Source organism: Nyctereutes procyonoides, unplaced genomic scaffold, assembly GCF_905146905.1.
Source record: "Nyctereutes procyonoides isolate TBG_1078 unplaced genomic scaffold, NYPRO_anot_genome, whole genome shotgun sequence".
Taxonomy (NCBI): Eukaryota; Metazoa; Chordata; class Mammalia; order Carnivora; family Canidae; genus Nyctereutes; species Nyctereutes procyonoides.
Genome location: NW_026575135.1, coordinates 57,922,269 through 57,948,964, shown reverse-complemented (window position 1 = coordinate 57,948,964; position 26,696 = coordinate 57,922,269). Strand labels below are relative to the sequence as shown.

The 26,696-nt window shown below is 38.8% G+C and overlaps 1 protein-coding gene across 1 annotated transcript in view; it reads left to right on the top strand.

Moving 5' to 3' along the window:
- The window catches only part of MEGF10 (multiple EGF like domains 10), a 339,552-nt gene that overhangs the window by 202,203 nt on the left and 110,653 nt on the right, over window positions 1-26,696 (top strand). The window contains exons 7-9 of the mRNA XM_055302009.1: window positions 8,663-8,795; window positions 16,426-16,527; window positions 18,307-18,407. Coding sequence (XP_055157984.1) covers window positions 8,663-8,795; window positions 16,426-16,527; window positions 18,307-18,407 — 336 coding nt within the window. The remainder of the gene's footprint in view (window positions 1-8,662; window positions 8,796-16,425; window positions 16,528-18,306; window positions 18,408-26,696) is intronic.

Here is a 26,696-nt window from a genome sequence, read left to right as displayed (position 1 = left end):
TAATCTAGGACATGGTGGTATGTGGAAAAGCAGCAGATACACCTCAAAGCACAGGCATCTTGAGGTCATGTGTTCCAGAGCAAAATAACTGAAATTGTAATTAGAAGATGAGGGGCTGGAACGCCCGGGTGGTTCAGTGTTTGAGTGTCTGCTTCGGCTCAGGCCATGATCCTGGGGTCCTGGGATCAAGTCCCGCATCAAGCTCCCTGTAGGGAGCCTGCTTCTCCTTCTGCCTATGTCTCTGCCTCTCTCTCTGTGTGTCTCTTATGAATAAACAAACAAACAAATAAATAAATAAATAAATAAATAAATAAATAAATAAATAAAATCTTAGGAAAAAAAAAGATAAGGGGCTCCTTCCAGGAGTTATAATGCAGAGAAAAGATTGCAGAAATCTCCCAGGTGGTTTCAGCCGTGCACAACTGCTACTGAAGATGTCGACAGAATTGTAAGCATTATTAAGAGCATTTTGGAAGTCCAACTAAGTATTTTTGGTATAGACACATTAAAATACAGACGTATCAGCTTTCTATTGCTGTGGAACAAATTACCTCAAAGCTCAGTGGCTTAAAAGAACAAACCATGCATCACCTCAGTTTCTCTGTGTCAGGAATTTGGGAGAAGCTCAGCTGGTGGCTCTGGCTCAGGATGTCATGATATTGTAGTCAGCAGGGGCTACAGTCACCCAAAAGCTTGACAGGGACTGGAGGATCCACTCCCATGGCTGTTGGTGGAAAGCCTCCCCTGAGGCTTCACTTTGCTGCTTGAATGTCCTAATGACATGGCAGCTGGCTTCCTGCAGAGTGGCAATCCAAAAAGCAAGATGGGAACTGCATTGCCTCTGATGATGTAGATTTCAAAGTTATACCCTGTCATTTTTGCAGTATCTTACTGGTTACACACTTTATTCATTGAGAAAGGGGCTGACACAAGGCAGGGATTACTGGAGGTCAGCCTGGAGGTTGGCTACAACCCTAGGGTATAATTAGGGCTGCCAAAGCATAGTTGTTGAAAAAGGAAAGAAAGAAAGGGTAGTAAATTTTATAAAAGGGATAATAGAGCTTTTTTTTTCTTTTGGTGAATGGGCCAAATAAATGAGGACTTTAGATTGAGAAGAATGAGTGGGAATGTTATTGAGGAATAGTAAGTCATGAGAAGTTTAGGAAAATCAAGTTGCTTTTATTCACTGAATGCTGCAATAAAAAGTGATGTTTGAAGTTTCTTTTTCTTATAAAAAAAGAGAGGTATTGTTTCTCCAAAAGGAGATAAGTAGACTGAACCTAGGAAATAGAACTGCAATTCAAAATGGTTTAAGCCACAACAGGTGTTTTTATTATTTATTTTATTTTAGAGAAAGAGAGCTGAACTGGGGGGGGAGGGTGAGGAGGAGCAGAACGAGAAGATGAGAGAGAGAATCTTAAGCAGGCTTCATGCTCAACACAGAGTGGGGAGCTTCATGTGGGCTTGATCCCAGGACCCTGAGATCACGACTTGAGCCAAAATCGAGAGTCTGTTGCTTAGCTGACTGAGCCACCCAGGTGCCCCATTATCTCTTCCGAGTCTGGTCTTATGTCTCTGTATTTCTGATATTGGATGTTTTTGCTTTCTTTTTGATAAACATAAGTTGTTTTATTAGTTTTTTTATTTTGTATTATTTTATTTTATTGTTATTCTTTTTAAAAGTAGGCTCCATGCCCAATGTGGAGCCCAGTACGGGCTTTGATCTCACAACCCTGAGATCAAGAACTGAGCTGAAGGGATCCCTGGGTGGCGCAGCGGTTTGGCACCTGCCTTTGGCCCAGGGCGCGATCCTGGAGACACAGCATCGAATCCCACGTCGGGGTCCCTGTGCATGGAGCCTGCTTCTCCCTCTGCCTATGTCCCTGCCTCTCTTTCTCTCTCTGTGTGACTATCATAAATTAAAAAAAAAAAAAAAAAAAAAAGAACTGAGCTGATACCAAGAGTTGGATGTTTGATTGATTGAGGCACTCAAGCATCCCTAGTTGTCCTTTATATTGACCCTATTTTCTATTATTTCTCCAATTTTGCCAATTCTTTCTTTCATTGGTTTCTCACATACTTCTCTCAGCATCCCGCCCCTCCAAAGGCTGTTCTACCCCATACCTAAATGCACTAACCTCCACCCACTTTCTTTGCCTCCACTCCCTGTTTCCTTTGCTGGATCTTGCACACCCTCTCTGTGTCATTCTCCAAAACATCTCTTTCATCAAATAATGCACCCTGCTTAAAGACTTCAGTGTATCCCACTGTAGGCAAGATAAAACCATATGAACTCCTTAGCCCGATGCTCAAGACCTTTTATCTCTGAGCTCTGCCTACTTTTCTATCACAGCCTCTCATGATTGCTTACAAGATCTCCTGCTGTCCACCCACAAGGCTTGGCTCCCACTTCTCTCTTTGCCTCATGGCCCCTTGCCACGGTTTTCATTTACTCAAGGCTTTCTTTTACCTGGATGTGATGCCAAGAACAGATCGCAGATGTTGTAGTCATCAGACAGATTGGTTCAAATCTCTGCTGTTTTAATTGTCTGATTTCAAGTGAAACATTTAACCTCAGCCAATGAGATTACATATGTGAGGTGCAAGACATGAGGTAGAAACTTGGTGATTTCTAGTTCTTTTTCTTTTGAATGCCTTGTGTTCATGTTTGGCCTCTTTCATGAAACTCTGTTGCTCACATTGATTTTTCCCTCCTCTTAGAACTGTATTTCTATGTTGATTCATTTGGCAAATACTATTTTATTGAGAATTTTTGTCCCTAGTAGATTTTGACCTGTTGAGGCAGATACTGTGCCTTATAAGTCATAATGATTCCCAGAATTGCTTGGACTTAAATTCCTAGTGAGTATTGTTTGTAGAATTTTCCATATTCTGTGGATGAGATTCCTAGGGATGTTGTAGAGCACTTCCCAAGGTTGAGGATAGGTGGGTGATCAGAGGCTTCCCTAAACTACCCTTTAATGCCACCTAGATAATAACTGTGGAATTGGCTGATTAAGTAGATGAGAATGTACGTCTCTGTTCCCACGATAGCCTTTTCTGGTCATAAACATGCCTGCATCATGCTGTATTGAAATGGTCCATTTGCAACTATTCTTTATGTGGCTGGTGAGTTTTCTCAAGGTAGCCCAGTGCCTGGCATCTTCAGGGCTTCGCTTAAGTCTTGTTTGATATGAAGTGTCCAATGAATGCCAGAACTGGTATCTAAACACTCACTCCATGGTAATGTTTTGGATATACATTTTTCTTGGTTGTTTATGAAACCATTATAAGTTTGTAGAATAGAATTTGATCAATTTTTTTTTATGTTGACAGCCACACTCCTTTAACTTATATTCTTGGAGTCTTCCAAAGAATGCTGTGTAACTGCCAACATAGGATGATTTAATTTGACTCAGAAGAATATCTCTGTTGGATGTGAGCAAAATAACATGAGGCTTTAAACATACAAAAAAAATTTTTAGTACTTACATTGCTTCAGATAAAGAGTTAGGCTTGGCTGAAATAATATGCTGCTAGAGGGGCCCTGGGTGGCTCAGCAGTTTGGCACCTGCCTTTGGCCTGGGAAGTGATCCTGGAGTCCCGGGATCGAGTCCCGCATCGGGTTCCCTGCATGGAGCCTGCTTCTCCCTCTGCCTGTGTCTCTGCCTCTCTTGCTGTGTGTGTCTCTCATGAATAAATAAATAAAATCTTTAAAAAAATATGCTGTTAGAATAACTAGCTTTGGACAGTGAAAACAGAAATCACAGCAGTGCCTCCTGGATTTGTTTTATCTGCAAAATAGTATTTCTATTGAAATTGTCATCTGGGGTAGTTTTCAGGACAACTAGTAAGCATTATTATTTGTTTGTTTGTTTGCTAAAGTAAGCTCTACCCCTAATGTGGGGCTTGAACTAATGACACTGAGATCAAGAGTCCCATGAGTAAGCATTACTCTTTTGACACCTTTAATACTCTGGATCTGGAGCTTTGATACTCTAGGATACTTTGATACTCATTGGCATTAAGCTCTAGGAAGAACTCAGCATGCTACCTTCTGGCCCATTTGGATGGAAAAGCCTTTTTCTGAGGAAAAGCTAGTACATCATTTACAGATAACATGATGGAGTGATCAAGTAAAAATTGGTGGCTTTTGGTCCCCAGAGAGGGGGTGGGGATTGTGAAAATGTGACTATTCTTAATCATGAAATTTATTTTCAGGTAGAAAACTGTTAGATGATTTTAGGGAAATCAGCTTGAGAAAAACTGGATGAGGGCACCCAAGTTATTTCTGTGCATGCACTTAAATTATTCTACCAAGGAAATAGATTTTAGAGACACAAAGGTTTGTCTGGCATCATTTATTCCTCTGTTGCTGCAAAAATAAATTAGCAAGTCAACGCCCCATTATTTATTTCTCCCTAATACACTGATAAACTACTCCCTATCATCAGAACCCAGATTCATCCATTGTAAGGTTGTAGTCAACCTGATTATTTATTGAGATTTTTGTGAGAATAAGCAAAGCCTGCCTTCCTAGTAGGCAGCAAGAGTTAATTCTACCTGCTGTGTTTCTTTTTTCTAATCGGAGCACTTTAGCAATGCTAATCAGTTGTACTGATTTTCTGTTTTGATTTTTCCATAATAATTAAGTGAATGATATGGAATGCAATCAAGTTTGGCACTAGGGGGTTCATGCAAATGACTCTCCCCCCCCCCCCCCGCCTTTTTTTTTAACATTTTAAATTTTGTTAAATGGAACCATAAGGAAAGTTATTTGAAGATGGAGACTGAGTGGGTGGGGGTAGCAGAACTCTTAATTTAGAGTTTTGAGTATTTTCCAAATGTCTATTTTAATGAAGCAAATCCCCACTGTGTTGTTTCTTTTTTTTTTTTCATTTGAAATACTTCTATTTTTTAAAGGTTGTGTTTTGTTTTCATTTGTGCTCCAAAGTGGAAGATTATAGTGTCAGACAAGATGGCACAGTTTAAAAGAGAGAAATGAAGGGAAAAAAAGTATTGAACTTTCTTCCTCCAGGGTAGATATAAAGGAAAAAAAATATACTCACATTTACTCATCAAAACCTGTAGAAGAAAACAAATGAAACAGGGAAAGCGTATGTGTAATGCTCTATCTGCTTCTGTTTTGGGTTGTGTCTCTCAGTGCCTTTTATTCAAGAAGGCAGAACAAAAGGAGGGAGCATCTGTTTCTGAATATAATGAAATGTTGTATTTCTGTAGCTCTTTTTTTTTTTTTTTTTTTTTTTTTTTTTACAGCTTGTTGGCATCTCGGTGAAATGTCCTCTCCCCCCACTGTATATAACATTTGAATTATTTTCTCAAATGGTTTTAACCTGTTTATGTGAGTTTGCATGATCCCTGCATCTAGATCTAGCAGTTCTTTTTGCTTTTGATGTTTTTTACTTTAGTGTAGATGATACTAGAACTCAGTTAATTTTCTGATTTTAATTCAGAAAATCCTTTGGAAGTGAGACCAACTAACATACGTGTGTGTGTGTGTGTGTGTGTGTGTGTGTGTTATACATTTAAAAAATGTCCTTATAGTTTGCAGAAGGGAAACTTCTGCAAACACCTCTAGCAACTTGGCAATGCACTTAGATTTTTCGGTATGCCAAATTTCAAAAGCAAAGGGGAGGTGACCAAATTTTGCTTTTTTTTTTCCCTCTGCCATCTCCATAGAGAGGTGAGAGCCTTCATAGAGCCTCATATCAACTGCAAAGCAAAAAGAGCTACCGAAGGATTAGTGTTAACATATTTGCATTAAAAGAAAATACACAGCCTTTTTCTTTTTCTTGGCAGTTTGATTCATTACTTGCAGCAATTTCTAACTTTACAGACTAAACATTGCTAATTGGAAAATGGATGGTTTGAGTCTAAGATGGTGACTCACGATACAACTTTCCAATTTGGGGTAATTGTTGGTAAGTAGATGGCAGATTACTGCTGACTAGCACTCATTTTGTCTTTGAGGAAAGAATGAAAGTTAATATACATATTTCACACTTCACTGAAACAAAACACTTATCCTGCCATAGATAGAGCAATCAGACAGAGATATTTGCCATGCTTGTTACAACTGGGTATATTAGAGGTTTTCTTTTTTTGACGAATGAAGAAAACATTAGCAGTATATTACATGTCTTCAACTGTGAAATGGGGATCGTAAAAACACCTTTTTCTTAGATGAATAACAGTAAGGGTTGGACAGACACACACATGAAGGGCTCCGCACTGTGCCTGGCACCCAGCAACTGGTCAGGAAATTATTGCCTGTCATCATCACTGTTAGTCATTCCTATTAAATGGAATAGCTTCTTTAGTTATATAATGTTGAGCTTCAGATTTTACGACTTCATGACAGACACCAATAATTCAAATCAATTTATAAGCCCTGTTTTGGCTACCCATTTATGCTTCCTATGTTAGAATATATTTTGTGATGATGGAAATTCCCGTTTTTAAAAATTCCATAACCTTTTATAGTGGCTTACGGTATCTTTTAATTATCCTACAAATTCATGATATTATTTCCTTATTTTAGGTCAAATATTTTCTTTTGTTTTAGCCTTTGTGCAGTTAGAGATAGATGACTTGTCATTATACACTTGATACAATTAGAAACAGCCTTGATTTAAGGATTTAAGGATTGAGTACTTCCTCACTTGATCTGTTCTCTTGAATTTGAAGGATAAACTATTTCCTAAGGTTTGATTTTTGCTGCTGTGGTTGTTTATTGTTTGTTTGAAGATAAACTACCCCCCCCTTTAAGTAATCTCTACAAACAACATGGGGCTTGAACTCACAACCCTCAGATCAAGAGTCCCACAATCTGAGGTACCTGGGTGGCTCAGTTGGTTGAATGTTTGACTCTTGGTTTCAGCTCAGATCATGATCTCAGAATCCTGAGATTGAGGCTCTCAAAGGGTTCTGTGCCTAGCAGGGAGTTTGCTTGAGATTCTCTCCCTCTGCTCCTCTCCCGCCACATGCATACTTTCTTTTGCTCATATAAGTAAACAAATCTTTTTTTTTAAAGAGTCTCATGCTCTACCAACTGAACCAGCCAAGTACCCCAATAAACTTACCTTTTTAAACCATAAGGATAATAATCCAATAAATTTTGCTTCCATTTGCTTCTCCACCTGGTAGTGAAGGAAATTAGTATAACTTCTCAAAACACCAGCCGTCACCCAGAAGATAACTGCTTCAGTCACATAACCTGGCCAATTGTTACTAGTTTCCCTAGTTTACTAATAGGCAGATAGTTATTCTCCTTTTTAATTAGTAGATGGGTCAGCTATTTATAGTTCCACGTCCAATTTTGTAACAATTATATAAAATCATTTTATGTAAGTGTGACAATGAAACGTTTCCTTCTTACTAAGTGATGAGTTCCTGGTGGTGAGGAGGTGGGCATAAGGTCTGGGTCCTGCTGTTACACACCTGAGCTGGTGGGTGCCTGGCACACAGTAGGTGTTCAATAAATGCCTGCAGATGACTTCATGTATCTCCTGGGAACCTCCGACTTGACACATCTGAAACTGAACTAATGCTTCTTCCTTCCAGAAGGGGAGGGTGTCTGTGCTTCCCATCTTAGTGAGGGGCACACCATCCACCCAATGAGCCTATGCCGGGGAGCACTCCTCTCTATTGTTTCCACATTCAGTCCCCAAGTTCTATTCATTTTAAGTCCTAAAAGCCTCTCAGATTTGCTCACTTCCTCCCTGCAAGGTCTGCGTTATCCCCCAGCAAAGTTCACGAACTTTGCAATGGTGTATAAAACCCTTTGTGATATGCCCCTGTCTCTTTCATGGCTGAATTAATTTGAGCTCCCTAAAATGTGTAAGACTCTCCTTCCCCTCTGGTTCCCTCTGCAAGGAATATACACCTTTCTCTTCCTGTATCTCCTTTGGGGACCTCTTTTGCAAATATGTTGCTATTTGTTTTTCTCTTGTATTCTTTCTTCTTCTCCATAATACCAGGTTGATTTTCTCTCACACCGACCTCTAAACAGCTTTATGCCTTTTCCTCTACATTTATGAAGAAATCTCTGTAAGATAGCTGGTTTTCTCTTGAGCGGATGGGGAAACTGAAGCACTAAATATAAGAAATGTATATCATGAGTATTAAATTGTTTGCATGGTGCCCAGGATGGAGCAGGCGTTCACTGCATGTTGAATGATTCAGGGAATGAATCTCAGTTTGAGCTTGAGGTGCCTCTCTCTTCAGTCAATGGAGCTTCTGTTTCACTGTTTACCCTCTGGGACAAATGAGGCCAGATTTGAGCCCTCTTCTTCCAGAAGGGAAATATGCCTGGTGAGAGAATCTGGAAGCCTGTATTGCTCTGAGTTGTTTGGGTAGATTCCTTTAATGTTGAAGGGCATGGATGAGAAGGGGTTTTGTTTGTGGTGGCAATTAATGATGATTTGCACATTTTTGTAATTTACAAAATGGTGACCACCCTGCACAACACAAGAAATACCTCTCTCTTGGACCATGAAATCTGGTGACCCATCTATTTAAACACATGGCTTGTTATGCATGGTTCAACCCTAGTGACAAATGGTACCCAATGTTGTACTGAAAAGAATTCTGTTTGGGTCATTTTCATGCTTCTCTAATTTGGATTTTTTTTTTCTTGTAGGTTTTTCTTCCGAAAAAATGGTTGCTTTTTTGAACTTATGCCTGAGCTTTATCTGTTTCTCATTATGCCTCTGGAGCAGGACAGCATCAGCACTGAATCTTGAAGACCCTAATGTGTGTAGCCACTGGGAAAGGTAATTGTTTTGAAAGTAGTCTGGGAAATAATTTCTGATAATTTTTTTTATATACTGTCATTATCAGTGTGATATGCAAAATTAGGATTTGAGAAGAGATTATGAAACTACTTTTATGAAAAACCAGTCGTTATTTTAAGAAATTGGCAAGATTCACCTTGATGTTACAGAATATCAGGTGAAAAAAAAACCTTGATCTGTTGATTGTAACACAGGACCAATTGTATAGCTAAGGGAAAATATCACAGCTCAATTAAGATGATCCCCCAAATATCTTCTCCCTGTTCTCAGTCTATTTGCAATAATCTGAGGGAGCTGGCCTTATGCATGGGAGCCAATGGGTAAAAGATAGTAGAGAATGATGTCCTGAAGGGTGGCAATTAGGGTATCAAATAGTTGGAACATATGTGGCCTGAAAAGGGAGATATGATTTCTGGAGGAACTGGCAAGGCTGCGTGGAAATAGTATCATCTGAGATGTTCTCAAAGACCTGAATGAGATGAGCAGAGAGCAGTGATTGGGTGAGTCCAAGGAATGAAGGTGGCTCGAAATCAGTGCCACACACAGCCCACTGAGACTCTTGAGCAACCAAACTAGAGTCGGTGGAGTCCTGCAGGAGGAGGACTGGACTGAAGAGATGACATCAAAGCAGATGTGTGTAGATTAGAGCAATTTGCAGTAGGAGATGCGGAGGAAGTACAACACCATAGGTCATTGTCAGAGATCTTAGGGTACTTTTTGGAACACAAAAATAATACAAACCATCTAGTGCTATTGCAGTCCAGTCAAATGTAGTCTATACCACTCTCCTGTTCTTCTTGGATTTCTAAGAAAGCATCTTTATCCGAATGTCACATTGCAAATATAAGTTTTCAAGAGAAAAGGTGGCACCCATCTACTATGCTCACACCCTCAAGAGTAGTAGGTATTTTTGATAGCTGTAGGTGCAGTTTCATTAAACTCTCGGTCTCTTTCCTGTGTCATCCTCAGGGCCATGAGTAGCACACTGCAGAGATCACATTCTAGTCATGGTTGTCAGCACAGGTAAAAATGAACATGGCTCAGAGCTTTTCAAGCATAGCAGCTATGTTCTTGTGGGGGCACACTGGTCCATCACTCACATCATTATTTTTCAGTGAGGGCCTCCTCATGTCTATGAGCAGTATTACAGTCAGGTTCACAAAAACATATTTCCCTGGTCAATTCATGGAGTTATGTATCACTATGAAACATTAAGCTGTAGAGGAAATATGTGTATGTAATCAAGTTCTATGTATTTGTGGCATGAACAATATTATATAGAATTGAAGTGGGAGGACCTCCTACTAATGTTCTTTATAATTGTCACAGCACCTGCCATAAACATTTCACCTACAAAGTGCATAATAAATATCCATTAAGGCAACAAAAATGAATGAGAGAATACAAGAATGAGAACATATCACTTTTAAAAAAGGGAGGCCATTGGCCTTTGAACCTGTGGGAGGATGAAAGCTTTGGAAAAGAAGGAAAAAATCAAATCTGTAAAATGCTGGGAGATAATAATCACACATCTTGGTAATCCATTGATTGTAGAATGTGAGGGAGGCAGAGAAGGTGAGGTTTAGAGCCTGCTCTGTGAAAGAGTGGAGGGGTCATTGCACATATGAAAAGTGAAAGGAAGAGAGTTGATGTGAGAAAGAAGAGATTAGAGTGGTTTTGCCATGTTGTGTTCCTAAGATCGGTTTGAGATATGGGCCCGGTAGTGTGTGGGAGTACAGAATTGGGAGTCTCCAGCATGATGAGATGTGAACAAGTCAACTCTCTGGGGAGAAAAACTATGAAGAGAAAAGAAGCAAGACTTCAAGTAATCTGGCTCCCATTCGCACATGTACATTTTGTCCTGATTCCTTCCTCATTATTTGACACAACCTGACAACGCATAATTGCATGTTTTATTCGCTATTGATAATTCCCATGGTTTAAAACACTGCCTTGCTTGGAGCTTTTGCTCCATAAATAACTGTTGATTGAGTAGACTCACCTGACATGAAATAAAGTGGCTAAATATGGATATCAGTGGGTGAATGAGGAGGGGGCCAGAGAGACAGGCAAGGGGCACGTTAGTCTCTAAACCTAATACAATTCCACTGTGCAGAAGTGATTAGAGTAACCTCTAAAAATACTTCCTATTGAGGAGGGAAAATGAAGGTGAAAGAGTAGAGAAATGATGGAGATTTTTTTTCTCCTGACTGTATTTTTTCTATCGCCTTCCAGAAAGAAGGCTTGACAACCATAATCTTCTTCCTGATAAATTTCCTGTTCTAATACTAGATAATGATTCATTGAAGAAAGGTAAAAGAAAATGCAATGGTTGTGACAAGAATGGAGAAAGGTGTATAAATTAAAATGATCAAATAGGGGGCAGGTGACACAGTCTGTATTTTTGAAAGCTGAAATAGGCCTTGAATTGAAATAGAGAAAGATGAGTATCAAGGACAATTTTCTTGGTAGTAGGACTGAGTAGGACTCATTGGAGGCTTGCCTTATCTAGACCCCACCTGTACCGAATGGACTCAGCTGAAGCCTTGCTTCTCACAGTACGGTCTGTGGGACTGTGACGTGAGCCCTGCCTGGGAGCCTATCAGAAATGCTGGCCTGCTGAATCATTTCTTTTCTTTTCTTTTCCTTTTTTTTTTTTTGAAGATTTTATTTATTTATTCATGAGAGACACAGAGAGAGAGGCAGAGACAGGCAGAGGGAAAAGCAGACTCCCTGCAGGGAGCTCGGTGCAGGATTCGATCCCAGGACCCCAAGATCACCACCTGAGCCAAAGGCAGATGCTCAACCACTAAGCCACCCAGGTGCCCCTGAATCATTTATTTTCAAATACAAGTAGACTTCATTTTAATGCAGCAATTGTAGTTCTTAGAAGTTGTACATATTTCCCACAGAACACCAATAAAAATTAATTTATTAAAAAAAAAGAAGTACATAAAATGAAATTCAGGAAAATTAAATCATTTAAAATACACAAGGGGTGCTTGTTATTAAAGGAATCCCACACAGCCACTTTTAGGAAACTGATAATTCCATGAATTATCTATTCCTTCTTCATATTCCCTTTCCCTAGTCTGTGAGTTTAAGTGTTTGCATCCCTTGGGGTTTCTGCTAAAGAAGACATAAATGAAGGGAAGCCATTCTTTGTCCATCCCTTGGGGGTGGAACGCAGAAGTGGTAGTAATTGAAGCAGCAATTCTGAAGTGAGCAGAGATAAGAAATGATGATTATTACCATATCTGATTAAAGTAACAAGATAATTTTGGCAGATAGAATGTAATTAACCACTTTGGAATGTGTCCAAGTAATGATGGCTTTCCCCTTGCCACCCTTTCTCCTCCGCCAGCCCATTCTTTGACCTTAAATTAAATATTTCTGGGGTGTCTCCCCAGATGATATTTAATAGTTTCAAGTTCTGGTGATGATGTGTTTTCAGTGTATTTGAAAAGATTAAACACACAAGCAGGAGGGGAAGAGTTATGCCTCTCTGGGGTGAAAATGATGTAGAATTGAGATCAGATTCCCTTAACACCACAGTTTGGCATTCATTTTCTCCTTTAGAAGCTTTAGATGTTCTAATGACATTGGAGAGATGGCATTGGACAAGAAGGTGTCTGGGGGCCCTGGTGTTAGTGCTGACTCTAGACTGGCCTCCAACACAGGGAGCTCAGTGTTGCTCATTTATGATGAAAACAGAGTTGAACTAGACAGTCAAGAAGGTTCCTTCCTGGGGCACCTGGGTGGCTCAGTGGTTGAGCATCTGCTTTCAGCTTAGGTCATAATCCTGGGGTCCTGGAATGGAGTTCCACATCAGGTTCCCTGTGGGGAACCTGGTTCTCCCTCGGACATGTCTTTGCCTCTCTCTCTCTCTCTGTGTGTCTCTCATGAATAAATAGATGAAATTTTTTTTTAAGTTTCTTTCCTGCTCTGACTTTAGAGCAGCTGCTGATGAGCATGGTGGTATGGACTATTAGCAGAGGCACCAGTTAAGTTCAAACAGCAGCCCAGAAGCTATGCTAAAGACCCAGAGGAGGCTGGCCGGTTCCCATGAAGGGAACTTCATGATGCAAGCACATAGCTTCTACAGAATGGCCCCTAGAAAAATGACAAGTTAATTGTTCAACCATAGGTGGGTATTGAGCAAATAAGGTATAGTCAGTTATGGATTATTTGGCAGTCATAATTTGAAGAATATTTACTATTACTAACATACTTATGATATATTCAAGTTTATTTTTTATTTTAAAGATTTTATTTATTTATTTAACAGAGAGAGAGAGAGAAAAAGAGAGAGAGCACATGAGCAGCAGAGGGAGAGGGAGAAGCAGGCTCCCAGCTGAGCAGGGAGCCCAATGAGGGTGTCAATCCTGGGACCCCAGGATCATAACCTGAACCAAAGGCAGAGGCTCAACTGTCTGAGCCACCCAGGCACCTGATATATTCAAATTTAAAAGTAATTTTCAAAATTATTGTGCATAGTGTGATTATAATCATATAAAAGCCAAAAAATACTAAGCTAAAAAGTAAAGCTAAAAACCCCTAGGGACTGTAAAAATGTCATCAAAATGCTTTTGGTGGTTCGGTAAGAATTAGAGAATTCTCTTCTTCAAACATTGTTTCCAAATCTTGTAGTGTGATTAGAATACATTAAAAATAGGGAGCAAAAAAAGAGCAAGATTGTATGGAAAAGAAAAAGAATGTATAGAAACCTACAGAAAGGGAATTTGGTGTGAAAAGGCTTAGAGCCCTTGTCCCATAGACTTAACCAGAGCCTATTTCCATCAACATGCAAAGTAATTTGTTTTGGTCACTTCTGAACTGAATTTGAGCCTCTGAATAATTTTAATTAAAAGAGTCAAGGTGGAAGAGAAATACTCAAAGCAGAGTAAATTTTGTCCTCCTGTTTTCCCCCAAACTGTATGTATTTCTCAGCTCAGACCATATTGTATTATTTATAGTATTAAGTGCTGGCCCCTCTTGAAAGCTCTCTGGGGGCAGGAATTGCAGAGAAGATGTTCAATTGGAATGTTGAGATGTTGAATTGGAATTCTAAATGGTTTGATTACCCTTTTCTAGAGAAGAGCTTTTTTTCTATCTTAAAACCCAGAGAAGCATCCTGCAAATATGTGCTGTTGGTGAATGGCAAGTGGCAAGAGAGCAAATTCATCTACTTCAGCATTTCTTCTCATTTAAGCATTCTTCCAGACTGCTAGAAATTGGTGAAAATATTTCTCATGTTTGCCTGTGGAAACTGTTCATCCACATCAAATGGGATATGTTTGGCCAGGATCCATTTGTTGATTATCATTTCTGCTCTCCAAGGCATATAAACCTTAACCATCATCATATGGCCTTTGCAGTTTTATGGGAATAACGCATTAAGTTTAGTTCCAACAAACCAACTTAGTTCAGTTAAATTAGTGCTGTAGAGTTTGGTAGAATATTTTTGTCACCCAATTGGCATTGATTTAGAGTGGTTTCTTCTTTACTCCTCTAGCACATGTGGACAATAGCTGTATTTTGCTCCTGGGCAATACAAGGCTGCACCTATATGCAGAGGACATTCATTTGCTTTGCTCTCCACTGAACATGGAGTAAAGAAATAACCTCAAAGTTTGGTTATTTACAGCAGCTTGAATAGGCAGGAAAAAAATGGCGAGGAAGTCATAGAATTTACACTAACCTGAACCTCAGGACAGTGTTAGAGGTCAGAAGACATTAATAGCTTACTGTGATATTTTATTCCAAGAACCTTTATATTTTTACAGAGGCCTCTTTTCCCCTCTAGGAGTTATATCACAGGTGTAATATCAAATGTATCAAATGTATCAAAGAGCACACATTTGCATATTGTATGCTCATCTGAACCTGTTTTTGCAGGGAGCCTCAGGTGGCATATAGTAGAGAAGGAAATAGTCCCCTAAAATGTATGTTAGAAATTCAGAATGCCAAGTAGGAAGCAATCTTCAAGACCATCTACAATCCTCTGGTTTTAAAATGTGATACTCGAAACCCAGGGAAGCAAGGTTATCTGCTAATGGCTGTCTTGTTTTCTCAGTGTCAGATCAGGGTAACCCTATCTTGCGCTAGTCCAGTGATCTTTTCAGTAGGGCCTATTGCATCTTCCTAAGATTTGTGGAAGATCCCTAAATTTACCTAGAAATCAAGTTGCAATGACCCAAAGAATGAAATACACAAAAATGTGAGCAGTAGGATTATTTTATGGGTTTCCTACTGAAGCCCAAGTGCATAATAGCTAATAGAGGCTACTTGGAGAAAGAAATCCCACTGTTGGGGAGCCCAGCACCACAAAACTTTTCAAATGAGAAGGTTTTACCCTATATGTAACCTGAATTCTTCATGCTGACGTTTCAGCCTCATTCCTTCTGTAGCTTCTCTAGTCGATAGTTCCTAATAATGAAGTTGGTCTATTGATTTGCTGCAAGTGAGTCCATAATTGTGGCCCTTTTCATTTGCTGGTGTGAATTAAAGATTTTAGTGAAAATCTTTGAGACTGTTGAAGAGAAGAGGATTAACTTGTTTGGCCAAGAAGATTCTCCAGGTTTTCCTGTAGTCAAGAACTCTAAGCTCTTGAGCATATAATGGGCTGCTTTAAAATGAAGAATTATGACATTGAACATTGAATGCTCTTTATGTTTTATGGATGCTTTCCACCTACATTCTCAGGCCCTTAGGATTGCATGTTTTTACTTTCACAAGAAGCTGTTAGAGAAAATGTATTGGAGACCATGCTAAGAGCAGCAGGCTGTGGATATGTATATTTCAGGCTAATTGTTTCAGGGGTATGTTTAGAACCTGGTTTAGAGACTTTGTAATTTTTATTTAGAGGTTATATATATTCTCCCAATGCCTGAGAAGTAGGGCAGGCACACAGGAAACCAAATTAATTCAAGTTCCAACCTGAGAAATATGTTCTTTCTGATTTTCCAGAATCAGTACCAAAATGTACTCTTATCCATATTCACATTGTCTCTGTGCTTATTATTTGCATGCAGACTTAGATTGAAAACTTTTTGTGAAAGGTCTGGGTTAACCCTGGACATGTGGGATAAGGGGATGGAATTAAATACAGAAAAATATATGGTGGGATGCCTGGGCAGCTCAGTGGTTGAGCTTATGTCTTTGGGTCAGGTCATGAATCTGGGGTCGTGGAATTTTGTCCAGCCTTGGGCTCCCTGCAGGGAGCCTGCTTCTCCCTCTGCCTATGTCTCTGCCTCTCTCTCTCTCTCTGTGTCTCTCATGAATAAATAAATAAAATCTTTAAAAGAAAGAAAAGAAAAATATATGGTAATCATGTTTGTAAATTTGGGATTATCAGTTTATGGTGAATAGTAAAAAGAATTCTTTTATGAAATTTAGAGCATGAACTCTTATCTTTTAAATGTATTATTAATATTGGCCCTTTTGACATTCTAGGTCAAATAAAAACCTACAAACACATAGAGATTCTCTATTAAAAGTCAGCATGAAGTTGCAAAAGGAGAGAATTTAGCCTGATTTTTTTATGTGAACAGTATATCATGAATGTGAGAATGCAAAATATTGATTCCTTATCCTTCTTCTTTTTCAGCTACTCAGTGACTGTGCAAGAGTCATACCCACATCCTTTCGATCAAATCTACTACACCAGCTGCACTGACATTCTGAACTGGTTTAAATGTACACGGCACAGGTAATTGAAGATCAGATATATTTATGAGTTTGGGTAGCTGTGAAGTACTTTAATGCAGAGACATTAAATATTTGAGAAGATGTATCCATTCATCTAGTGAATAGCTATTGAATGCTTGCTATTCTCTTAGCCGTGTTCTGAACCATAGGAGATACAGAAAAGCAAAATGACTGTTTGTACCCTCGAGGAGTGTACAGAGAAAGTGCCTACTGGTTTCCATCATTTGGTTAGCAAGAATTTGTGCAGCTTTTGTATGGTGCTTAAATGGGGGAGACACTCTTGAATATGGACATCACTAGGTATCAAGAGACTCATATTCCAACATATGCTTCTACTTAAATACCTGACTCAATTTAGACTGAATTTTTTTGGTTTTTTAGACAGAGAAAGAGAGAGTGCACACATGTGCATGGGGGGTAGAGGGTGGGGATGACAGAGGGCAAGGGGAGACATAGAGAGAGAATCTTAAGGAAGCTTCATGCCCTGTGCAGAGCCTGACTTGGAGCTCAATCCCACGACCCTGGATCATGACCTGAGCTGAAATCAAGGGTTCAATGCTTAACCGACTGAGCCACCTGGGTGCTCCTAGGCTAACTTAAATTTGACCTCAACTGGGGAATCCCTGGGTGGTTCAGTGGTTTAGCGCCTGCCCTTGGCCCAGGGTGTGATCCTGGAGTCCTGGGATCAAGTCCCACATCAGGCTCCCTGCATGGAGCCTGCTTCTCCCTCTGTGTCTCTGCCTGTCTCTCTCTCTCTTTCTGTGTCTCTCATGAATAAATAAATAAAATCTTTAAAAAAATTTTTTGACCTCAAATTAAGCCACGTATATTTTTCTACAAACGTGAAAACAGGAAAAGAAAAACATTCAAATATTAGTGTTAATAGGGAAGGGAACCATGATACCTTATTTTTATTTGTAAAAATACTGACTGTAGTTTGAGTTATGAGTTTAATGTGACGCTTGTTGTTTTATGCCGCACTAAATATTATACTCAAAGTTATTTCATCAGACAGGCTTTTCTTGTCCACTCTATCTAAGCAAGTACTCCCTTCTTATCACACTCTCTTCCGTTACTCAGGCCTTATTTTTCATCACACTATATAATCATTATCAGTCAATATAAGACATATTTATTCATTTAATGTGTATCTGTACTTAAATTCTATAGGTCTGTCTTCCCCAGTAGAATATCAGTTCCTTGAGGGCAGGGCTTTATATCATTTTTCTTACTGTGAGCTATTTCCCCAGTGCCTAGAACAGTGCCTGGAATATAGTAAGTGCTCAGTAAACATGTGTTGTATAAATAAATTAGTGAATGAATGAAGCTTTAGTTAAATAAGAGTTATTTCTCTATAACCTATGTTATAGTGGGATGAGACTGCATTGTTATAAATTTTTCAAGGAATTCTCTGAATTCTTCTTATAAAGCATATGTAAGTGAATGATAATTAGATAGTATCATATCTGAAATTAATTGATACTTTCCCAGGTATCTCAAGATAAGTGAACTAGGAAAATCATAAAACTTCTGATCCCTTCAAATAAAGTATAGGTTAGCTAAAATGGGCTATTTTAATATATTCTTAGCAAATTGATAAAAGTTAGCATATTATTGGTCAAGACCTATAATCCATGTTCTTTCTTAACTATTTTAGAGTACTTTGCTTTTCATACCTTTATTATATTTACTAGCTCTTTTGTATCACAATATGAATTTTTTATTTCTAATAGAATTGCTGGTCAAAAGAAGTAACAATGTGATTTTTCCTTCCATGTAGAATCAGTTATCGGACTGCCTATCGACATGGGGAGAAAACTATGTATAGGCGCAAATCCCAGTGTTGTCCTGGATTTTATGAAAGCAGGGAAATGTGTGTCCGTAAGTAAACTTTTATCCCTTTGAGCATTGCTTGTATTTACCAGTGCTGGTTTGCGTGTGTGAATGGCAGCTGAGATGGAAGCCCAGGAGATGGGGCAGCATGGACCATTCTCTTTTACTCTTGGATGCTGCTTTTCTGGTCTGTGGAATGAGGGAAACATTGCTCTGTCCCTCTGACCTATCAAAAATGTCCAAATGAATGTCACTTGAGGAGGAAAAAACCGATGTTATAGAAGGATGATTCAAGGCCGGATATAGCAGTGTTAATCACAGTTTTTGCAATAAATGTCTCTTTGGAAATTGGTCAAGGAGTCACTAGACTTAGGTCACAGAGACATGACTTTTCGTAGCAGCTGACTGGAGTCCCATGTCAGCTTCTTTTTTTTTTTAATTTTTATTTATTTATGATAGTCACAGAGAGAGAGAGAGAGGCAGAGACACAGGCAGAGGGAGAAGCAGGCTCCATGCACCGGGAGCCTGACGTGGGATTCGATCCCGGGTCTCCAGGATCGCGGCCTGGGCCAAAGGCAGGCGCCAAACCGCTGCGCCACCCAGGGATCCCCCCATGTCAGCTTCTGAGAGGCTCGTGTGTTCTTTTCTGGTGCAGAGAATGATGAGGCTTACAAAAAGTAGAGGAGCTTTCGCACTAAGAAATGACTCTAAGTCTGGGTCACAAAGTAGACCTTGTTTGTCATTTTTTGTCTCCCCTCCCCATCTCACCGATTCATCCTGAAATGTCTCAAGGGAAATTTGGTATTTTATGATAGACTTCAGAAAATCCTGGAATATCATGTGTGATGAAGTTTGCAATTGAAGTTTCTTACTCCTGTGTTTAGGAAGTAGAGAGATCATTAAAAGAGGTTGTATTCAGATATTTTGGCTCTATACACAGCTAGAGGGCCACCAATGCTTTCTGAGCTGAGACCCTGGTGTTGAGTAGTATCAAGAGAGACAAGATTCTGCTCTAAACTGAAGGCATTAGGAATGATTGGACATATCGTGGCTTAAGTATCCGCCAGGCTGGGTGATAACACTGGGTGACCTCTGATAAGCCCTTTTTACCTCTCTGAGGCTCCTTTGAGCTCAAGTGGAGAGAGGACTTAAGTGAATATATGTGTCATCTTCCTTTCAGTGACTGAATTCTATTCTATTCTTTCTTTTTTTTTTTTTAAAAAAAAAGATTTATTTGTTTGAGAGAGGGAGAGAGAGACAGAACAGGAGCAGGGAGAGGCAGAGGGAGAGATTCCTCAAGCAGCCTCCCTCCTGAGCATCAATGCAGGGCTTGACTTGGGGCTACATTCCAGGAACCTGAGATCATGACTGGAGCCAAAATCAAGAGTCAGCCACTTAACTGACAGAGCCACTCAGCACCCTGGATTCTATTCTTTATGGGAGCAGGGGAAGTTCCTCAACTTTGATTTAGAAACAGGGCGATATGTGATAATAAATGTTCTTTGAAAAAATAATTAGGAACTGTAACATAAGAAAAGAAGAGAAGAGAAAAGAAAAAGAAAAATATATCATGAATATCTTTCCCATTCAGCAAATGTACTTTTGTGACATATTGCAAATGTCAGTATGTTATTCCATTATAGATATTTAACAGATTTGAACTGTTGAATATTTACATGATTTCCATGTTTTACCTATTATGAACTGCTCTAGAATATATCATTGTGATTAAATCTTTGTTCATACCCTTAATTGATATTCCTAGAAGTAAAATTGCTGGGTCAGAGGTAGACACATATTTTTTCAGATGTTTGGTGTGTTTCCAGTTTATGCTCCCACCTGCAGTATATGAGAATGCTTTTTTGCTTGTACCCAGTGCCAACTTTCCCTTTGCTAATTTTTTTCTTAATATGCATGTCTTTGATTAATAAGGATGCCGAACAAGAAAAATTACATGTTTATAATCAAACATCTTGGAGAATAATCATGAACTGATGATCTCTGTGGCCCAGGCTGATGAGAATTTTCCAAGGAAAGCACTGAGTGCACACAGGAGAAGAGTGAGGGTGGACCTTGGATGTCTGGGCTGGCCACTTCCCAGAGAGGCTTCAGGGTGACATTATCTTGGTGCCCATTGCTAGGACTCAAACTTACAAGTATGATCGTCAGTACAATAAGGGAGTGGTTCTATCTCCGTTCATTTCTATTGCCCATATGACAGAAATCATATATAAAGTCAGGATGCTATTTCATTAAGTGAGACAGAGCCTGCAGAGATGCTTGGGCTATATTTTGGTCATACCTTCTTTCCTGGGAGACCTGAACATGGGAAGCTAGACTTTACTGGCAAGCTGGTGTGAGGAGCATGGATCCAAGTGGGGTTAGTTGGTGTTTAGTGCTTCACTGTCCCAGCCTTCCAGAACCCAACACCTCTGTCATTTCATTCAGTACTGTGGTCCATCTCAGTATGCTGGGCAATTCCATGACCCCATCATGCCTGAATATTATGATGGTAAAAGTAACTTGGCCTTTATCTCACACTGGATAGGTGGCAAGACATCCTTCTGACTGCTTGGAGGGCTATCGCTAGCATTTGCCTCTAAAATTCTTCTAAGCATTCACGTCTGACCAACTGCCCCTGGAGATTGAAACATTTTTTTCTTTAGATATGTTAATATATTTAATCAGCTCACTGTCTGGTCTCAGAGGCCTGGATAGTCTCTACAGGTATTTTGCATCTCTCCACTAGGATGTCTTGATTTCATAGCTTTACCCCAGAGGACAGTCAAGTTCCCTTACTTCCTTGTTCTTGGAGATGCCTCCAGGCAATCTTCTCTACCCTCAACAGCTGGCACCAGTGAGGCACTCTTGTGAACAGAGAAGGAAGAGGGAACACATGATTCTTGGTTCTGCTTTTATAATCTTTTTTCAATTAGGTTTTGCTGCTAGACACATAGCATAGTCACCCTTGTTAACTGTTTCCAGTTACCAGAAGGAATTGAAACACATGAATTGGTTATAATTTTAGTTTAATTTTTGGTAGGGCATTTTCCTAGAAGGCAGAAATGGGTGATTTTATGCAAATACTTAACCTGTATTTAACAAAAGATTCCTTCAGGAGCTGGAGTAGCTCTCTGGAGAGTAAAGCTCCATCCTCCCATTTCCACCTACCCCTGCCTCATCCTGCCAATGATGATGCATTTCTTCTAGACTCAGACTGTGTAGAAACTGCTGGTCTGCAGAGCACACTTTGAGTGACCAGGTTCTATGTTCAGAAGACAGATTATGTCATCAGGCAGGAAGAACCAAAATAGAAAAAATAGGGAATGGCGTTAGAGTCTGGGTGGGGGGGAAAAAAGAAAAGAATGGTTGGAAAATTTTCCATAAGGAAAATATTATTAGGCCTGAGATATCTATGATTTCTTGATGATGTTTTCACCTCTTCCTAAAAATGATTAAAGTTTTACGTTTATTTATCTTTCAGGGTTACTGTTCTTGCCTAATCTTTTGTTTAATTGCATTTGATTTAGAGAAATTAAAATGTTAATGAAAAAATGCCCAGAGAAATGAAATGGATTTAGTATGCATGTGTCTGTTTGTACATTGGTATGTGTATATAGGTTTGTAGTGTGTGTGCATGTGTGTGTCTACATGATTTTTTTTATTTAAATTTTCAAAAAATTTGAGTATAGTTGACATACGGTGTTGCATTAGTTTCAGGTGTGATTCACATAGTGATTCAACTTCTGTGCATGTTATGCTGTGCTCACCACAAGTGTAGCTACCAGCTGCCACCACACAACACTGTTTCAGTACCACTGGCTACATCCCCTAAGCTGTGCCTTTTATTCCCATGACTGATTCATTCTATAACTGGAAGCCTGGCTCTCCCTCTTCTTTTTTTTTTTTTAAATTAAGATTGTATTTATTTATTCATGAGACACACAGAGAGAGGCAGAAACATAGGCAGAGGGAGAAGCAGGCTCCCTGCAGGGAGCCCAATGTGGGACTCGATCCCAGGACCCCAGGATCATGACTCGAGCCAAAAGCAGACACTCAACCACTGAGCCACCCAGGGGCTCTCTCCCTCTACCCTTCACTTGTTTGCCTGTCCTTCCACCCCACTTCCCTCTGGCAACCATCACTTTGTTCTGTGTATTTTATAGGTCTGATTTTGGGTTTTTTTGGTTCTTTATTCATTTGTTTTATTTTTTAGATAGCATGCAGGAGTGAAATCAGGTGGGATTTGTCTTTCTCTGACTTATTTCTCTGAGCATAGTACTCTGTAGGTCTATCCATGTTGTCATAAATGGTAAAATCTCATCCTTTTCTTTGGCTGTATGATATTCCTTTGTGGGTATATGTTTTTACATAAACACATATTTTTTTATCCACTCTTTTTTTTAAAGATTTCTTTCTTTTTATGGCTGAGTAATATTCCATTGCGTATATATACCACATTTCCTTTATCCATTTATCCATTGATGGATATTGAGTTGTTTCTCTCACTTGGCTTTTGTAAATAATGCTGCCATGTACATAGGGGTGTAGATACTTTTATGATGTAGTGGTTTTGTTGCCTTCAGATAAATACCCAAAAGTGGAATTGGCTGTTCTGTTTTTAATTTTGTGAGGAACCTCCATGCTGTTCTTCAAAGTGGCTGTACCAACTTACATTTCCAGCAACAGAATACAGGTTTTCCTTTTCTCCATATCCTCACCAACACTTGTTATTTCTTGTCTTTTGAAAATAGTTGTTTTGACATGTCCATGATATCTTTTTGTGGTTCTGATTTGTTTTTCTCCAATGATTGTGATGATGACCACATTTTTCATATACCTGCTGGCCATCTGTATGTCTTCTTTGAAAAATATCCATCCCTTGCCCATTTTTTTTTCTATTTTTTGTTTTTTTTTAATTTTTTTAAATAAATTAATTTTTATTGGTGTTCAATTTACCAACATACAGAATAACACCCAGTGCTCATCCCGTCAAGTGTCCTCCTCCGTGCCCGTCACCCATTCACCCCCACCCCCCGCCCTCCTCCCCTTCCACCACCCCTAGTTCATTTCCCAGAGCTAGAAGTCTTTATGTTCTGTCTCCCTTTCTGATATCTCCCACACATTTCTTCTCCCTTCCCTTATATTCCCCTTCACTATTATTCATATTCCCCAAATGAATGAGAACATACACTGTTTGTCCTTCTCCGATTGACTTACTTCACTCAGCATAATACCCTCCAGTTCCATCCACGTTGAAGCAAATGGTGGGTATTTGTCGTTTCTAATGGCTGAGTAATATTCCATTGTATACATAAACCACATCTTCTTTATCCATTCATCTTTCGATGGGCACCGAGCCTCCTTCCACAGTTTGGCTATTGTGGACATTGCTGCTAGAAACATCGGGGTGCAGGTGTCCCGGCGTTTCATTGCATCTGAATCTTTGGGGTAAATCCCTAACAGTGCAATTGCTGGGTCGTAGGGCAGGTCTATTTTTAATTCTTTGAGGAACCTCCACACAGTTTTCCAGAGTGGCTGCACCAGTTCACATTCCCACCAACAGTGTAAGAGGGTTCCCTTTTCTCCGCATCCTCTCCAACATTTGTGGTTTCCTGCCTTGTTAATTTTCCCCATTCTCACTGGTGTGAGGTGGTATCTCATTGTGGTTTTGATTTGTATTTCCCTGATCCTTGCCCATTTTTTAATCAGATTTTTTTTCTATCAGATTGTATGGGTTTTTAAAATTTTACTTGGGATATTAACCCTTATCAGATATATGATTTTCAAATCTTTTATTGGTAGGTCACTTTTCATTTTCTTGATGATTTCCCTTGTAGTACAGGAGCTTTTTAGTTTGATAGAGTCCCACTTGTGTATTTTAATTTTGTTGCCTTTGTTTTTGGCATCATATCCATAAACTTATCACTGAGGCTGATGTTAAGAAGTTTATTGCCTATGTTTTCTTCTAGGAGTTTTATGCTTTCAGTCTTTAATCCATTTTGAGTTTGTTTTTGTGTATGGTGAGAGACAATTGTCTAGTTTCATTCTTTTACATGTGGCTGTCCAGTGTTCCCAACGCCATTTATTGAAGAGACTGTTTTTTCCTCAATGTGTATATGTGATTCCTTTGTCATAAATTAATTGATCATGTATGTATGGGTTTATTTCTAAGCTCTCTATTCTGTTCCATGGATCTCTATGTCTGATAGAGACAATACTATACTGATTTGATTACTGTAGTTTGAAATCAGGAAGCATGATGCCTCCAGCTTTGTTCTTATTTCTCAAGATTGCTTTGGCTATTTAGGGTCTTTTGTGGTTTCACACAAATTTCAGGACTGTTTGTTCTATTACATGAAAAATGTTATTGGAATTTTGGTAGAGATTGTGTTGAATCTGTAGCTGGCTTTGGGTGGTATGGACTTTTTAACAATATTAATTTTTCTAATCCATAGCATGGAATATCTGATATATTGAAGTTATGAATATAAAAAGCTAGTGTTTCTTATACTAAATTCGGCTTATAGATGTTTCATTCATCAGTCTAACAAACTCTGATAAACACACTAAAGGGCTTCTAACTAATGTTTTACAAATTTAAACACCATAAAGTTTTTAAAATGGAATTTGTTCTTTTAAAATGAAATAAACACTATAGAGTTTATTGTCTCACACATTTCCATATTGAATTCAAAGTATTCATGAGGCTGAAAGATAGTTACCCTCTAAGAAAGCAGTTATGTAATCTCATGTTTTTCTAAATTGAAAAACAATTTTGGTGTGTCTTTTCATTTTGCTGAAGTTTTAATTAATTAATTAATTAATTAGTCTTTCAATTGTAGCAAAAAATACATAACATTAAATTTACTATCTTCCTAATTTTTAAGTGTACTATTCAGTGGTATTAAATGTAATTACTTTGCTGCACAACAGATCCCTACAACTTTTTTATCTTTTCAAAGTGAAGCTCTCTATCTGTTAAATCTTAATTTCCCCTCTTCCCTTACTCTAGCCCTTAGCCATTACCTTTTAACTTCTTTCTGTTTCTGGGATTTTGACTGCTTTAGAGACTTTATATGAGTAGAATCATATAGTCTTGGTCCTTTTATAACAGACTTATTTCACTTAGTATCATGTTCTTGACCTTTATCTGTGTTGTAGCCTTCACTAGAAATTCTTTTCTTCACTAGAAATTCTTTTCTTCATCGTAGTCCTTTGTATTGTTTTCTGAAGTTTTTAAAATACCAGGGAACATGGTCCTTGATTACTACCTGGATGGAACATACAGAGTCCATTGTCTATTTTAGATATTACATTCCATATCCCTGAAATTTAAAACCTATTATGTCCTTGTCCTGTCATTCGAGTTAGGCTAGAACCATCAACCCAGTTGGTGTCCCTGTTTGATTGATTTGGTGTATCTTTTAGTCATTAAAATATACAAATGGGTTTTTTTTTGCCTAACTTTACTGTGGTAATTGCTACAGTTATGATTTATTTTCATGTGATTCTTCTATTTTATGAAGCGCATCTCTTGTAAATATTAAAATGATATCTGATTGCATCTTGCAAATCTCATGGTTATGTTTGAATGTGAGATCATAATCTCTAAGGTCATCTTGATCATGTTCTTCCACCTTGCCTTGATACTGGTCCTGTGTAGTCTGAAGTTTACAAAAGTGACAGTTGTGTGGCTCTTCCTTCAGGATATTAATTTTTTCTATAAGATCAGCAGTCTCCAGATACTTCCTATCTTCCATTTTCTCAAACACCCCACCCTTTTATTTTATATATATATATATATATAACCTATATATATATATATATATAAAATAGTTCCATATAGTTCCCTATTTTAGAATTTTGATCTTGTTCCTAAAATGAAAAGATGCGTAACACAAATTGACCTAAATGTAGTATGTTCCAAGATTATATATTAGCATCTATTTCTCCCTTATTGTTTTGTCTCCCTCCCTGATCCTCTTCCCTTCCTTCCTATATACCTACCCACCAATTCACCTATCCAATTATTAGATACTTAAATAGTTTAGTGGATGCACTAGCATCATTTTGTATCTCTCTCTGTACATGTGAGTGATTCATAAGATAAATTGGATGGGATCCTGGGACAAAGGGCATGCATGTTGTATTAGTAAGGATCAGGTTCAGCTATGAGATAAAAGTTTGTTTCTTTCTCACACTGGAGCCTAGAGTTGGGTAACCCGTTAGGACACCCAGGCAATTTCCACCTTTCTGCTCTACCATCTCTAGGGCACAGCCTTCATTTTCATGTATCATTGAAGACTGATACATGAAGATTGATTTCCACATATC